The 14,119-nt window shown below is 45.0% G+C and overlaps 1 protein-coding gene across 1 annotated transcript in view; it reads right to left on the reverse strand.

The window, feature by feature from the left end:
- RASSF1 (Ras association domain family member 1) overlaps window positions 1-8,935 on the reverse strand; it is a 48,409-nt gene extending 39,474 nt beyond the window's left edge. The window contains exon 1 of the mRNA XM_084839640.1: window positions 7,550-8,935. Coding sequence (XP_084695766.1) covers window positions 7,550-7,880 — 331 coding nt within the window. The 5' untranslated portion in view covers window positions 7,881-8,935. The remainder of the gene's footprint in view (window positions 1-7,549) is intronic.
- Window positions 8,936-14,119: the final 5,184 nt, after the last annotated feature.

A 14,119-nucleotide genomic window follows, 5' to 3' on the forward strand; every position in this document is an offset into this window, starting at 1 on the left:
CCTTTTTTCCAGACTAAACAATCCCAGCTGTTGTAACCTTCTCTCACAGGGGAGATGCTCCAGCCCCTTGATCATTTTAGTTGCCCTATTCTGCACTTATTTCCAGGTAGAAATAAAACAGGTGCAGCTTTCCTAGCCCCTAATGCACCACAAACATGCAGACTCTGGGAATACCTGGATTTGCAGCAAGTGTTCAGTTCATCACATATTCACATAGACTGCAGTCACTGTCAAGAGTATTTCTTTGACATCAGTGAGGTAGATGGATTTGCCTCTGCTACAGATATTGTCATCACCTTGTAACAAGTAATAAATAATTATCTCCTGGGTTTGCCAGTGTCCTGACGTCTCTATTAACAGAAACAGAGAACCCAAACCCCCAAAGCTGTTGTTCCAGACTAGGATAGTTGAACTGTTATGTTTTGAGCTGTCTATAGTTCAGTACTTTGGGAGCTTTTAGCTGCCTGTTTACTCCCTATATTAACAGATTAAAACACTTTTAAACAAGTGTACGCTCAAGATTGTTTGGTGGGTTGCAATCCAGGTTTAGTACTAACATTAATTATAGTACAGGAATCTTTGAATCTCTTTCTTTTATTGATACAAATATACATTCCCAGTTAAAATACAAGTAGTGAAGTATTTAAAAGCAATTAAAGCTATATTTCCTAAGCATTTCTTGCTGTTACAAAAGAGAGCATTGCTGAGTCAATTTTGCTTACCAAGACTTCTCTATATAGTTGTTTGGCAGTATCACAGCCAAGGAGCTTCAATATTAAAGAAGCTATCTGACCCCCGAATCAGACCATATTTATACAGTTTCTAAAATACTACTTCACTGCCAATATGGCAATATTAAATGCTGTTTCATAAATCTAAGTTCACAATCTTGATTTCTAAAAGAATCTCTGGTGATCAAAACACACAAAGAAAAACTTAAACATATACTTTTCAAGTTAAATACGATTAATTTTGATATATGCCTTTGGCAAAGCCATTTCTTACTCAGAGTTTACTAATTAAACCGAAGTACATAATTTTTCTAGTCATCAATATGTCAGATTTAATGTTTATACCTTTGTTGTTCAGTCGTTCAGTCATGTCCGACTCTTCATGACCCCATGGACCATAGCACGCTAGGCCTTCCTGTCCTGCGCTCTCTTCCGGAGCGTGCTCAAGTCCATATTCATTGCATCGGTGATGCTATCTAACCATCTCATCCTCTGCCGTCCCCTTCTCCTTTTGCCTTCAGTCTTTCCCAGCATCAGGGTCTTTTCCAGAGAGTTTTCTCTTCGCATTAGGTGGCCAAAATATTGGAGCTTCAGTATCTGTCCTTCCAATGAGCAGTCAGGGTTGATTTCCTTTAGGATGGACTGATTTGACCTCCTTGCAGTCCAGGGGACTCGTAAGAGTCTTCTCCAGCACCACAGTTCGAAAGCATCGATTCTTCGGCGCTCAGCCTTCCTTATAGTCCAGCTCTCACAGCCATACGTTACTACTGGGAAAACCATAGCTTTGATTAGACGGACCTTTGTCGGCGAGGTGATGTCTCTGCTTCTTACTATGCTGTCTAGGTTTGCCATAGCTTTCCTCCCAAGGAGCAAGCGTCTTTTAATTTCATGGCTACAGTCACCGTCTGCGGTGATCTTGGAGCCCAAGAAAATAAAATCTGTCACTGCTTCCATTTCTTCCCTTTCTATATGCCAGGAAGTGATGGGGCCAGATGCCATGATCTTCGCTTTTTTAATGTTGAGTTTCAAACAGCTTTTGCACTCTCCTCTTTCACCCTCAACAAGAGGATCTTTAGATCCTCTTCGCTTTCTGCCATTAGGGTGGTATCATCTGCATATCTGAGGTTGTTGATAATTCTCCCGGCAATCTTAATTCCGACCTGTGATTCATCCAACCCAGCATTTCTCATGATATACTCTGCATATAAGTTAAATAAGCAGGGCGACAATATACAGCCTTGTCTTACTCCTTTCCCAATTTTGAACCAATTGGTTGTTTCATGTCCGGTTCTTACTGTTGCTTCTTGACCCTCGTACAGGTTTCTCAGGAGACAGGTAAGGTGGTCTGGTACTCCCATCTCTTTCAGAATTTGCCACAGAATTTGCCACACAATCAAAGGCTTTAGCGTAGTCAATGAAGCAGAAATAGACATTTTTCTGGAATTCTCTTGCTTTCTCCATGATCCAGTGAAAGTTGGCGATTTGATCTCTAGTTCTGCTGCCTCTTCGAAACCCAGCTTGTACTTCGGGTAGTTCTCGGTTCACATACTGCTGAAGCCTAGCTTGTAGGATTTTGAGCATCACCTTGCTGGCATGTGAAATGAGCGCAACTGTACGGTAGTTTGAACACTCTTTGGCGTTGCCCTTCTTTGGAATTGGAATGTAAACTGACCTTTTCCAGTCTTGTGGCCACTGCTGAGTGTTCCAAATTTGTTGGCATATTGAATGCAGCACTTTAACAGCATCATCTTTTAGGATTTTAAATAGCTCAGCTGGAATACTGTCATCTCCGCTAGCTTTGTTGTTACTAATGCTTCCTAAGGCCCACTTCACTTCACTCTCGAGGATGTCCAGCTCAAGTTCAGTGACCGCACTATCATGGCTATCAGGGACATTCAGATCTTTCCTGTATAGTTCTTCTGTGTATCCTTTCCACCTCTTCTTAATCTCATCTGCTTCTGTTAGGTCCCTGCCCTCTTTGTCCTTTATCATGCCCGTCTTTGCACAAAACGTTCCCTTGAGATCTCTGATTTTCTTGAAGAGATCTCTAGTATTTCCCTTTCTGTTTTCCTCGATTTCTTTGCATTGTTCATTTAAAAAGGCCTTCTTGTCTCTCCTTGCTATTCTCTGGAACTCTGCATTCAGTTGGATATATTTTCCCCTTTCTCCCTTGCTTTTCGCTTCCCTTCTTTCCTCAGCTACTTGTAAAGCCTCATCAGACAGCCACTTGGCTTTCTTGCATTTCTTTTTCTTTGGGATGAAAGAAAAACCTTGCTGCCTCCTGAACAATGTTATGGACCTCCGTCCATAGTTCCTCAGGCACTCTGTCTATCAGGTCTAATCCCTGAAATCTATTCCTCACCTCCACTGTATATTCATAAGGGATATGATTGAGGTCATACCTGAATGGTTTAGTGGTTTTCCCTACGTTCTTCAATTTAAGCCGAAATTTTGCAACAAGAAGCTCATGATCTGAGCCACAGTCAGCTCCAGGTCTTGTTTTTACGGACTGTATAGAGCTTCTCCATTTTTGGCTGCAAAGGACATAATCAATCTGATTTCGATATTGACCATCTGGTGATGTCCATGTGTAGAGTTGCCTCTTGTGCTGTTGGAAAAGAGTGCTTGCTATGATCAGTGTGTTCTCTTTGCAAAACTCTATTAGTCTTTGTCGTGCTTCATTTTGTACACCAAGGCCATGCTTGCCTGTTATCCCGGTTATTTCTTGACTTCCTACTTTAGCATTCCAATCTCCTATGATGAAGAGGACATCTTTTTTGGGTGTTAGTTCTAGAAGGTGTTGTAGGTCTTCATAGAACCGATCAACCTCAGCTTCTTCAGCATCAGTGGTTGGGGCATAGACTTGAATTACTGTGATGTTGAATGGTTTGCCTTGGATTCGTACTGAGATCATTCTATCATTTTTAAGATTGTACCCCAGTACTGCTTTTCCCACCCTTTTGTTGACTATGAGTGCTACTCCATTTCTTCTAAGGGATTCTTGCCCACAGTAGTAGATATGATGGTCACCTGAATTAAATTCGCCCATGCTTATCCATTTTAGTTCGCTGATTCCCAAGATGTCGATGTTCAATCTTGCCATCTCATGTTTGACCACCTCCAGCTTACCTTGATTCATTGATCTGACATTCCAGGTTCCTAAACAATATTGTTCTTTACAGCATCGGATTTTCTTTTCACCACCAGACACATCCACAGCTGAGTGTCCTTTCGGCTTTGGCCCAGCCGCTTCACTCTTTCTGGCACTACTTGGAAATTCCCTCTGCTCTTCCCCAGTAGTATATTGGACACCTTCTGACCAGAGGGGCTCATCTTCCGGCGTCATATCTTTTAGCCTTGACACACGTTCCATGGGGTTTTCTTGGCAAGAATCCTGGAGTGGGTTGCCATTTCCTTCTCCAGCAGACCACATTTTGTCAGAACTCTCTGCCATGACCTGTCCATCTTGGGTGGCCCTGCACAGCATAGCTTATGGCTTCACTGAGTTAAGCAAGCCCCTTCGCCACAACAAGGCAGTGATCCATGAAGGGGCTTTATACCTTACAAATTATTTTTTACTCATTAATTGATAAGCAAAATCTTTAAGTTCACTCTGACCCTGAATAATACAGTTTGATGTCTCTCCATTTCTCACATAATCCTTTTAATTTCTGGTGATTAATTATAATTTAGCATTCTCTCTTTGAATATTAGCCAAACTGCTTTGCCAATTTCATTTTGATAACAATTACCTAAAGTTCATGGTGAACTCACTTTGTATCCTCCCTGTTGGTACTAGTTACCTTATTATATAATTCTCTTTATTCCTAATTACTTTCTATGCAATGTGCTTATTACCTGGGGCTTGTAGCTCCAAGACAAGACAGCTTTTGCTTGTGTATGTGTCTGTGTGTGTGTGTGGGTGAACATATTGAGAACTGTGCCACCAACCTTTTGTGGCAGATCCATGAGAGAACGTACGTCCCATTTAAATAAATGGGGCAAGTTAGTCAAGACTCATCGATTTCAATGGGACTCAAATTCAACTCACTTAGTCTGGATCCAACCCATTATCCTTTTGGGAAAGGGGATTAGCACAATTGCAATCTGAGGCAAAACCATTTGGATACAGAAAGTATGAAGAATGTTAACTACCAGTGAACTAGAGAAGCCAGCTTATTTCAAAGACCTTCCTCTTACAGGGAGCATCCTAAATACATCATAAGAACATAAGAGCCCTGCAGGATATGATTAGAGGCCTATTTAGTATAGCATTTTGATCACACAGTGGTCAATCAGCTGCCTGTAGAAAACTCACACGTAGGACATGAGTGAAACAGCCCCATCCCAGCTGTGTTCCGCAGCAACTGGTGTACATAGGCATACTGCCTCTGATACCGGAGGTAGCATGTAGCCATCATGATTAGTAGTCATTGATAGCCTTATCCTTCATGTAGTAGCTGCCCTCAGCAATAAATCAACTCTGACACTACAAGCCTTCAGAAGAAAGGGAACACACCTAGGATCTACAACAAGAATGCACACCCTCTGGCTCCCAAGGCCTTTACTGCAGCCCCTCACAGGCATCCTGTCTCTCACACACACTGAATTCCCCCTGCCTGTACACTCTCCTCCCTCCCCAAGAGATCCTCATACAGATTGCTGTTTCCCCACCACTGCTAGAACCAAAGAAAGAGCTATCAGTATCAGGATTGCTAGAATATATGTGCAAGTGTGTGTGTGGCCCCTGACCTCCAACTCAATATTACATCAGCCATTTAGGGCTGAAAAGGTTGTGCACCTCTGATCGACAAGAGCCCTAAAACTCTCCCAAGCACCCAGCTGCCTTCTTTGAGAATCCAGTGCAGAAATGAAGCCATTTCTAGACTTCAATATTATGCCCTGAAATCCCATCTGTCTTCATACATATACCCACACATATCCCCCAAACACCATCTTTCAATGGCAGATAAAAAAAGACTAGCATATCTTGATTCATCTCTGATCCAAGCAAACTTTGTTCAATAAACCTTCTTTCCCCAACATATGCTCTGATTGGTAAGACAATTGCAGGAACTTCTAAAAGGGTAGCAACTCCGGTTCCAATCATGTCATGAAAATGGATGCGGTCACTTGGCTAAGTGTTGCCATTGACCTTCAGAATTCTGGGACCATTATCCTTTTGTCTGGATTGCAAGATAGACATTAGTTGTGGATTCTCTGTAGTCTCACAACTGGGAATACCTATGACTGTAGGTCATTTGAGGCGTTATAGCCAGGATTTACCAGGTACCACCATATTGTGATGATCATGAGCAGCTAGACTGTAACAAGCATATAAATTCTCATCAAGGATGTTCTGCACTGCTGTTAAACAGAGGAACCCTACCCCTTAGAAGAGTTAGTCAGTAACAAAGGACGATGTTGAAGAGGACCCAGTTCTGCTACAGTCTGTACAAACCAACTCCCAAATCACAAGTTGATCCAGATGATCAAAATTGTAATCAAGAATGAATGTATTGGCATGAACCCTAAAACTGAATTAGATATAGATTAAAGTCTGTATTCATTCAGTCATTTCTAAATATGTGTAGCTGCAGTATATTATACACTAATTAGATTTTTCATGCATAATGAAACACAAGCTTCGTACACATTTTTCTAAACTTGCATAGGAAAAGTGTCACATGTGAACTGCCATAGGGCTGTGTTTTTAAGAATAGGTGAAAAGTGTCTATCTTAGTCTTTGCTGTCTGTTTAGAGCTGTAATCCTATGCATATTTTCTTAGAAGCCTCCACTGACATCTTTGGACTTCTGGGTAAATAAACATGCTTAGGAAAGGGGTACAAGGAAGTACAAACTTTTTAAGCTGTAGGCATTCAGTTAAAATCAGTGGTGCCAATACGGCAGAAATTTGGGGCAGAAGTTCAGAACCCCTCTGAGCAGAATGAGCAGGACAGCTCCCAAATACAAAATGTCTTACCACATTTTGATGCTAACCCAACACCAAACCATGGTTAACTGCTGGTTATTTAGCCCCTAAACAACCCAGTGGCCCAGGACTGGACAACACACTCAGCAAACTATGAAGGAGCCGCCTATGGGTTGCTGAGTAAAAGCAGAAGTGGCCGATGCATGGGAAAGAGTATGCCCGCTCTCTCCCACTCATGCACGAGAGCCCATGGGTTAAAGAACCCATGGGCTGCCACGTCGTGTGAACTAGGACATTACCATCTAAAGAGGGGGGCCTTGCAAGTCCAGAATATAAAATTACCTAACTGCGCTACTCTGTGTATTATTTGAGGCCCAAACATCAGTGCCTCTGGAACGTAAGAACTTTCCAAGGTGTGTGTCTTTCAAGCATCCTTGAGCCAAAATATCACTTATTTTTACCTATCCTGTCTCTCTCTCTCTTAGATTTGTTACCTTTAAAAATTGTATTTTTTTTTTCTTGCAGGGCTCTTATACCTTTAACAGCTGCAGGGCAAACAAAGTTGCATTTTCTTTCACCAATTTGAGAAGTGATGGGGAAGCTTCCCCTGTTGAGTTTCTGGCTGTACTACACAGCTGTTACAGGAAGCCGGCCGGAAAAAAGGTAGCAACCCGATGGGGGCTGTGGAACCAACAGGGCTACGATATTCTGAGCTACCTGTTACACTACTGCCGCCTCTGCTGCTGCTGCTGCTACTAGTTCTCCATTTGGCAGCCGCACGCAAGCTCTGCGCCTAACACTCTCTGCCCTCCTGTTTCTCCCAGAACCTCCTGCGACCACAAGCCTGGCGAAGGCCGCCACGTGCGGCGGGAGGCTGGTACTCACGGACGCATTGCAGGCGCTTCTTGTAGACGCCCCAGATGAACTCCCCGCACAGATCGCACCAGGTCGGCTGAGTTTGCGTGCAGGGCCTGAAGACGTGCCCCTCGCCCAGCTCCTCGGTCAGTTTGGGGTCTCTCTGGCCGCCCAGGAGGCGGATCTGGCGCACGCGGCTCAGGATCTCGGGCACTTTCCCCGGCGAGATCCTCAAGGCGTTGGCCCGCTCCAAGCGGACGGGGCGTTCGGACGTGCCTCTCGGGCCTCGGGTAAGGTCCAGCTGCTTCTCCAGCCCCAGGTTCTTCAGCTCGATCATCTCCTGGTCCGTGGGCCGGTTCATAGCCACCTCCTGGGCCGAGGACGTTAGCGAGGAAAGGGCCTGGAGACCAGCTCAGTGCCCCCATCAGGGGCCGAGAAACATTCCCACCCCGCCCGCGGTGCTCGGGAGCCCGGTCGCTGCGCGGAGCAACACAGCCTCCTTCCCTGCTCGCTCCTTCCTCCTTCCACTTTTTTCAGTCAAATTTCACTCTTTTTCTTCTCTCCGCCCGTCCCGTCCCCCTCCCTCCCCCTCCCTCGGTTTTAAAGCAGCCAGAAAAGTCACAGGCGATCTAATGGTCGGAAAGATTAGAGCTCAGTGGTGCCTCCACCCCCCCACCCCCCAGCAAACGGGAGAGCTTTCTTGGCTTCACAGCATCGGCCTTCTCGGTACAATAATCGTGCGCTCTGTAAGAGAGGAGGAAGCCGGCGAGGATTACATTTCTGCAGGCTGCACGCAGAAGTGCTGCCGCTGGAGTCGTTGCTCTTTCTTGCGCGCAAACAAGCAAGAGGAAAAGCCCCCGCTCCCCTCCTCCTCATTCATGTCTCTCCTCCCCACGAGTGGAAAAAAAGAATGTACAGGCGGTGCCGCCTCAGCCTCGGGGGTGCCGCTCCCCTCCCTCAGTACTCGCCTTGGGGCACCTCTGGAGCAAGAGCTGAAGCACGGGCGCCCCAGCGCAGGCTCACGGAGAGCGGCAGCCCGAGACAGCCCTCCCTGGACAGCTGCGCGGTGTCGTTTGCGGGGGTTAGACCGGCAGAGGCTGTCCGCGGGGCGGGGGGATATATTGTGCAGGGGAACGAAAAAGGGCGGGAGAGACAGACAGACAGAGGCGTGGAGCGGCGCGGAGAGTTTAGCAAAGACTTGAGAGTTTTAAGATGAGAGGAAGAGGAAGAGAAATACTGAAAGGCTCCACAGGAAAGCAGCGGTGCTTCCAAATGTCCTTCATCCCGCCAACTGCATCAGCGGGAAAGACCCCTCCAGGGAGGCTGCTATTTCCCGCGGCTCCTCAAGCATCTCTTTTGCGGCGGGCGGGGGTCGAGAGATTCCCGCCTCCCCACTGCGTGTGGCCGTCGGCCTCTGCTCGCACCGAGCGAGGCTCTTTGGCTCGCCCTCTGGCAGCTGCGTTTCTATAGCGATGCCGCTGGTTTTGAAAAGCAGGCGGCCGCAGCGCTTCGAGAGGCCAGAGCCTGACGTCAGGTCTGGAGAGAGAGGGAGCCAGCAGGACGACGGCCCGGAGAGACAGGCAGCAAAGGACCCACCTACCTTTAGAGAGCAGTTTGCCGTGCTTGGGTGTGCGAGAGTGAAAGAAACTCTTCTGGCGATCAGTTTGGGCTTCAGCTGGCAAAAACATAGGCCCCCTTCTTACTCCTAGGATTGGCCCTCGGGGGTGGCAAGGTCAGGCGCTTGCTGGGGCATCAAAACTGGCAAAAGGACCACTACCACCTAGACAGCTGCCGTTCCCACTTTGCATAGCGCATCCAAGAAAGTCAATCAGGATTGCTTGGTCTGCACACTCCACTTCTTCCAAGTGTAGGGACCCACAAAAGATGCCTTGACTGAGGCCCACCAAATCCTGGGGCTGGCACAGTTGCTATGTTTTTTCCTCTCTTGCTTTGAATAGCTTTCCCCCCTTTAAAAACACACACCCCAAATCAACCAAACAAACATATAAAGGAAAAAGATTTTTTTAAAAATCTCTCTTGTTTAGAGATTCAAAATTACAAGGCACATTTCAATATGCAATAAATGGCATCAATTATTCAGCTAATAAAACTGGTGAACATATACAATCCATTAATTTCTCATTTCAGTTATCTCAAGAGATCTAATATGCCATTCCTTTGTTCTCTCACAGAAAATGTTGCAACAAGTTTCTAATGTCTGCAGCAATTTAAAAAAGTGGCAACACGTTTAACAGCTCTTTTAAAGCCACCAGCTTTAATGAAACCAAATCCCTAATCTTGAAAAATTCCCACACGATTTGTTGTGCAACTTGTACTGCATAATGTCTCACTACTGAATCTCTATTCTCTTCAGACTTCCTGATTTTGGAAATCATAGAATAGTAGGGTTGGAAGGGGCCTATAAGACCATCAAGTCCAACCCCCTGCTCAATGCAGGCGAAATGCTGAATATTTCCAGCACTTTTGAAAGGTCCCAATCATAAAGTAGGCATGTAGAACCTCAGGGCCAGAGACCAAATCCAGCCCTCTGGGGTTCCCCATAAGGCCACCCACCCACCCCCAATGACCAATCATTTGGTGGTTTCCTGGCTTTTGTTCAGTTTTTCTCCATTATGAAAGATTGAAATGCCCATCCTAAGGCTTCATTACTGTCAGTAAGAGCTTTAGGGAGCAATTCTATGGCTGCTAGACGCTGTCTAGAGGGCTATAGGATATGCTCTTTTCCAGGAACCGACCTCGGAGCCCGCACTCCAAGGTCGGTTCCCGGAAAACCTACCTACCCCCATATCCACGCTGCCTCCGTGCTTGGAAGAGGAGTGCAGAGTGACTGAAAAGGGGTGGGGGTGGGGCTGGGGCTGGGGCTGGGGGCGTCCTGGGGCAGGTAGAGTGGAGCTGCATGTACAACACATCCAATGTGTGGTACAGCAGCCTCCTCTCCCAGTCAGCCGCCCCGCCCCCCCGCAGCTAGACAGCCGAAAAGGGCTGTCTAGCAGAAAATAGCAGGGCAGGAGAGGCACGGAGGGAACAATCCCTCCGCCCCCGTGCCTCTCCTGCCCTGCTTTGGGTAGGTGGTTGCCTCTGAGTTCGGAGGGGACTGCCTATCTTGATAGGATTGTGTCCTTAAGCTACAATATGTTGCCGTTTTGGCCCCACTGAGCACCCCATTTGCCTTCAGCCCCACCCACCACTGGAATGCAACCCCCAAAGCTTCTCTGAAATGGAATTTGGCCCTCCAGCTTTACATCAGGGCTGCTTTACCCCTGATGTAAAGTTGTAACTTAGCAGGAAAATCGAGTCCTCCTCCTATATTCAATCTATACATCAGGATCTTTTCAAGTACTGTTTACTCTCACAACTACATTTTTATGAAATAGGCTATCTGAGCAGCCTCTAGCTGAGCTGTACAATTTGCGGCAGTAGGAGGACTACCAAACCATTTGTGGATATTTTGTAATTGCTTACCTATTCCTTCATATAAGTGATTATTGTGTAAATCTTACCTTTGTATTTTATATGACTGTTTTTCTGAATGGATTTGTTTTACTATATTCAACTTTGTATTAGCAGTCTTATTTTACTACACTTTACTTTGTATTTGAATTACTGTTATTAATATAACATCACAACTCCTCTTGTGTAATAGATATTAGCCATTGCCTATTATAATAATTTAAGGTGCAATCCTATGTATTAGACAGAAAAAGTCCTCCAATTCCCAGCATTCCCCAGCCAGCCGTGCTCGCTGGGGAATGCTGGGAATTGGAGGACTTTTTTCTTTCTAAATATTTATAGGATTGCACCGTTAGATGCTTACCCTGCTCTTATTTTTTGTCCTTGTGAGCTTTCCTCTCTCATCCCTGTTTTCCCAAATAAATTGTAACTGGCAGTGCTGTTGGGACTGCATAGATGTAAACAATTCTTGCCTAGTGCACAAAGAAAGCCTCCTGTTGTTCAGCTATAGAGACAAGTGTCAGGGAGCAAGCATCATAGCGGCGTTTGAATAGGACTCTGGACAGTATCTGTTAAAGTGATGGATCTCGATAAATTACCTGTCATGTACATGCTAAGAGATGTCACCATCTGGAATGATTGTGCTCTTGCTGCTTGCATTCTACCGAAGTCAGAAACCAACAAGCAACGCATGGAGATTTTGGTCAACATCTTTATTCCCTCCCCACAACACTTCCTGCCTGTAAACAGATCTCTATCCTTTGTCTTTGCTTAAAACCATTGTCTCATTTTTTATCCCTTTCATGTAGTTATAATACTCTGGTCTCCCTTAAGTCTTCTATTAAAGCGTCTCTGTGGTGTATAGATATATCATTTCCTATTGACTTCCTGAAGTCAGGGTTGCTCCTCAGTCTCATAATTCCCCCTGGTGGCATGCAATACCCCAAAACAGAATTACTAAGGACACTTCTGCACGTAAAGTCTTTTGGACCATGTGTGAATTAATCCAGCATACTGAACCACAAAGTGGTTCATAAACAGCCTACTTTTAGGGTACTGTTTCACATTATTTCAGTAAATGCATGTTCCTATATCCATGTTAATGCAAGGGAAGGGGACATTACATAGGTGGACTGGCAATTCCCCATGCAAAATAGCCTCCAAGGCCATTCTCCCCACAACCAGACTTACTTCTGATTTTAGAACTGACGTGTGTGTGTGTGTGTGTGTGTGTGTGTAGAATCTCAATAACAGCCTTGGGAGGCATTTGCAGGGAACAATCCTCAGGTGAGCACTCCTGCCCCGCCTGCTCATTCTCCCCTGCAAGACCCCCTCCCATGTATTTGAATTTTGAGGAAAACGCAGGATTGGGACCACCACATTTCCCACATAACATGTAGTTCTGTCCTTAGTTAGGTTGCTGAGGGCACATGAAAGCCTCAAAGCTGCTACCTAGCCTTTCCCCCTTCGTATCATGCTGTTCTGGTAACACAGTGGTATAGCTGGAAAAGGTGAGAAGAATTAATTGGCTTTGTCAGCCCACTCCACACATAGACCGAGTCTGAAGTGGTGCCACGGATCCATACATTTTGGCTGGCATTTGCTTCCAGCCAAATTTGTGGTTGCTATTGTTTGTGCGGCTGTGCCTGTCCCCGTTTTGTGGAGAGTTTTTTTCATTGACATTGCACTGGGCTTCAGATACATCCAGAAAGAGTAAGGTCATGGGCATGGTGGGCTTCTGAGGTGCTCAGAAGCAGCCAGTTCCTCTATAGTGTAGCATGGAGGGATGACTGTTAGTCCTTCTTCCAGGCTTGAGCTCTTGGTCCAAAGACAAGAGTGACTAGGAGGATGAGCTGTCCCATCTCTCTCCCAAGCCTGGGAGAAGGGCTGGATCTCTTACATCACTCCTGTTTTAGCAATATGCTGTAGCCTTGTTGTCTGGTGTACACAATGGCACAGCTTGGCTTGAGCAGCCCCTTGATGGATGAAATCACTCAAGCTGATTTTTATGCTGCTGAGCAAAACCCTTGGCAATGTTCCTGCCAAGACCCTATCGCTGAAGGTGTTGACTGCGTCTCATCCATAACAGGCTGTTGCTGGTGGTTACCATGGAACTATATTGTTGGGTTTGCTTCTTTCCCTAAAAATCATCTCCCAGTTTGGAATGGAAAAAAAAATTAAGCCAGAGAGAATAATACAGGCTTCTTCCGTTTGCTCCAGGGCACTGCAGTCTGAACTCTTGGAAGAAATAGAATGCATGTGAATAATTCCAAAAATACTCTATTTTTAGAAATTGAGAGGCTAGAAATTGTTCTATTTTTGCCATTTCCTGGGAGTAAGCATCTGCCAGGGAAAGATTACATTTGGAGGGATTTCAGTCGTGGACATTTTAGTAATTTGGCTGGTTTTCCATGTGTGGAGACTTTTATTTGTTGCCCCTTATAATCTCAGGATATTGAGAGGATTGTTTCCTTCCAAACCATGCAAGCAGCTTTGTACTTAGCATTTCTGAGCTATACATTTTTTAGGTATTTAGTGATTGGCCCATCATCACAGCAGATGTATTGATTATGATAAGCAATGTAATATTTTATAACATTGTATATCCATAATAATGACTGACTTTAATGTTGCAGACTTTACATGGAGAGCAATCAGTGTCCACTTAGTATGTTTATACAAACACACACACACACACACGGGTCAAAATCCCATGTACTGTACATATATGGTACCACTCCTAGAGTTGGAGCTCCCACTTCCTGTGCTTTTATCAAAATGTGTGTAAGTTTAACAGTGCAATTCTATGCACATCCACTCAGAAGTCACATTTAGTTCAATAGGACTTATTCCAAGGTGTGTATAGGATTGCAGCCTAAATATATTTATTTAAATACCCACTATTATGCATATAAATGAAAAATAAAAGAGGTGCATTTGAGATGTCAGAGTGTGCTGGAAGTACTATCGTATCAGAAGATATATAAAGAACCCAACTTTTACTTAAAATAACCTTTCATTTTTTGATTGAACAATTATTTTAATATTCAGAGGTAGCAATTGTGCTAGGCTAAGCTAGACTGCCATTTCCAGATCAGGGCTATTCCTGCCATGGGATTCCTAGGCTAG

The sequence above is a fragment of the Heloderma suspectum genome, chromosome 2 (assembly GCF_057233095.1).
Source record: "Heloderma suspectum isolate Gila_16-S chromosome 2, 16-S_ref, whole genome shotgun sequence".
Classification (NCBI taxonomy): domain Eukaryota; kingdom Metazoa; phylum Chordata; class Lepidosauria; order Squamata; family Helodermatidae; genus Heloderma; species Heloderma suspectum.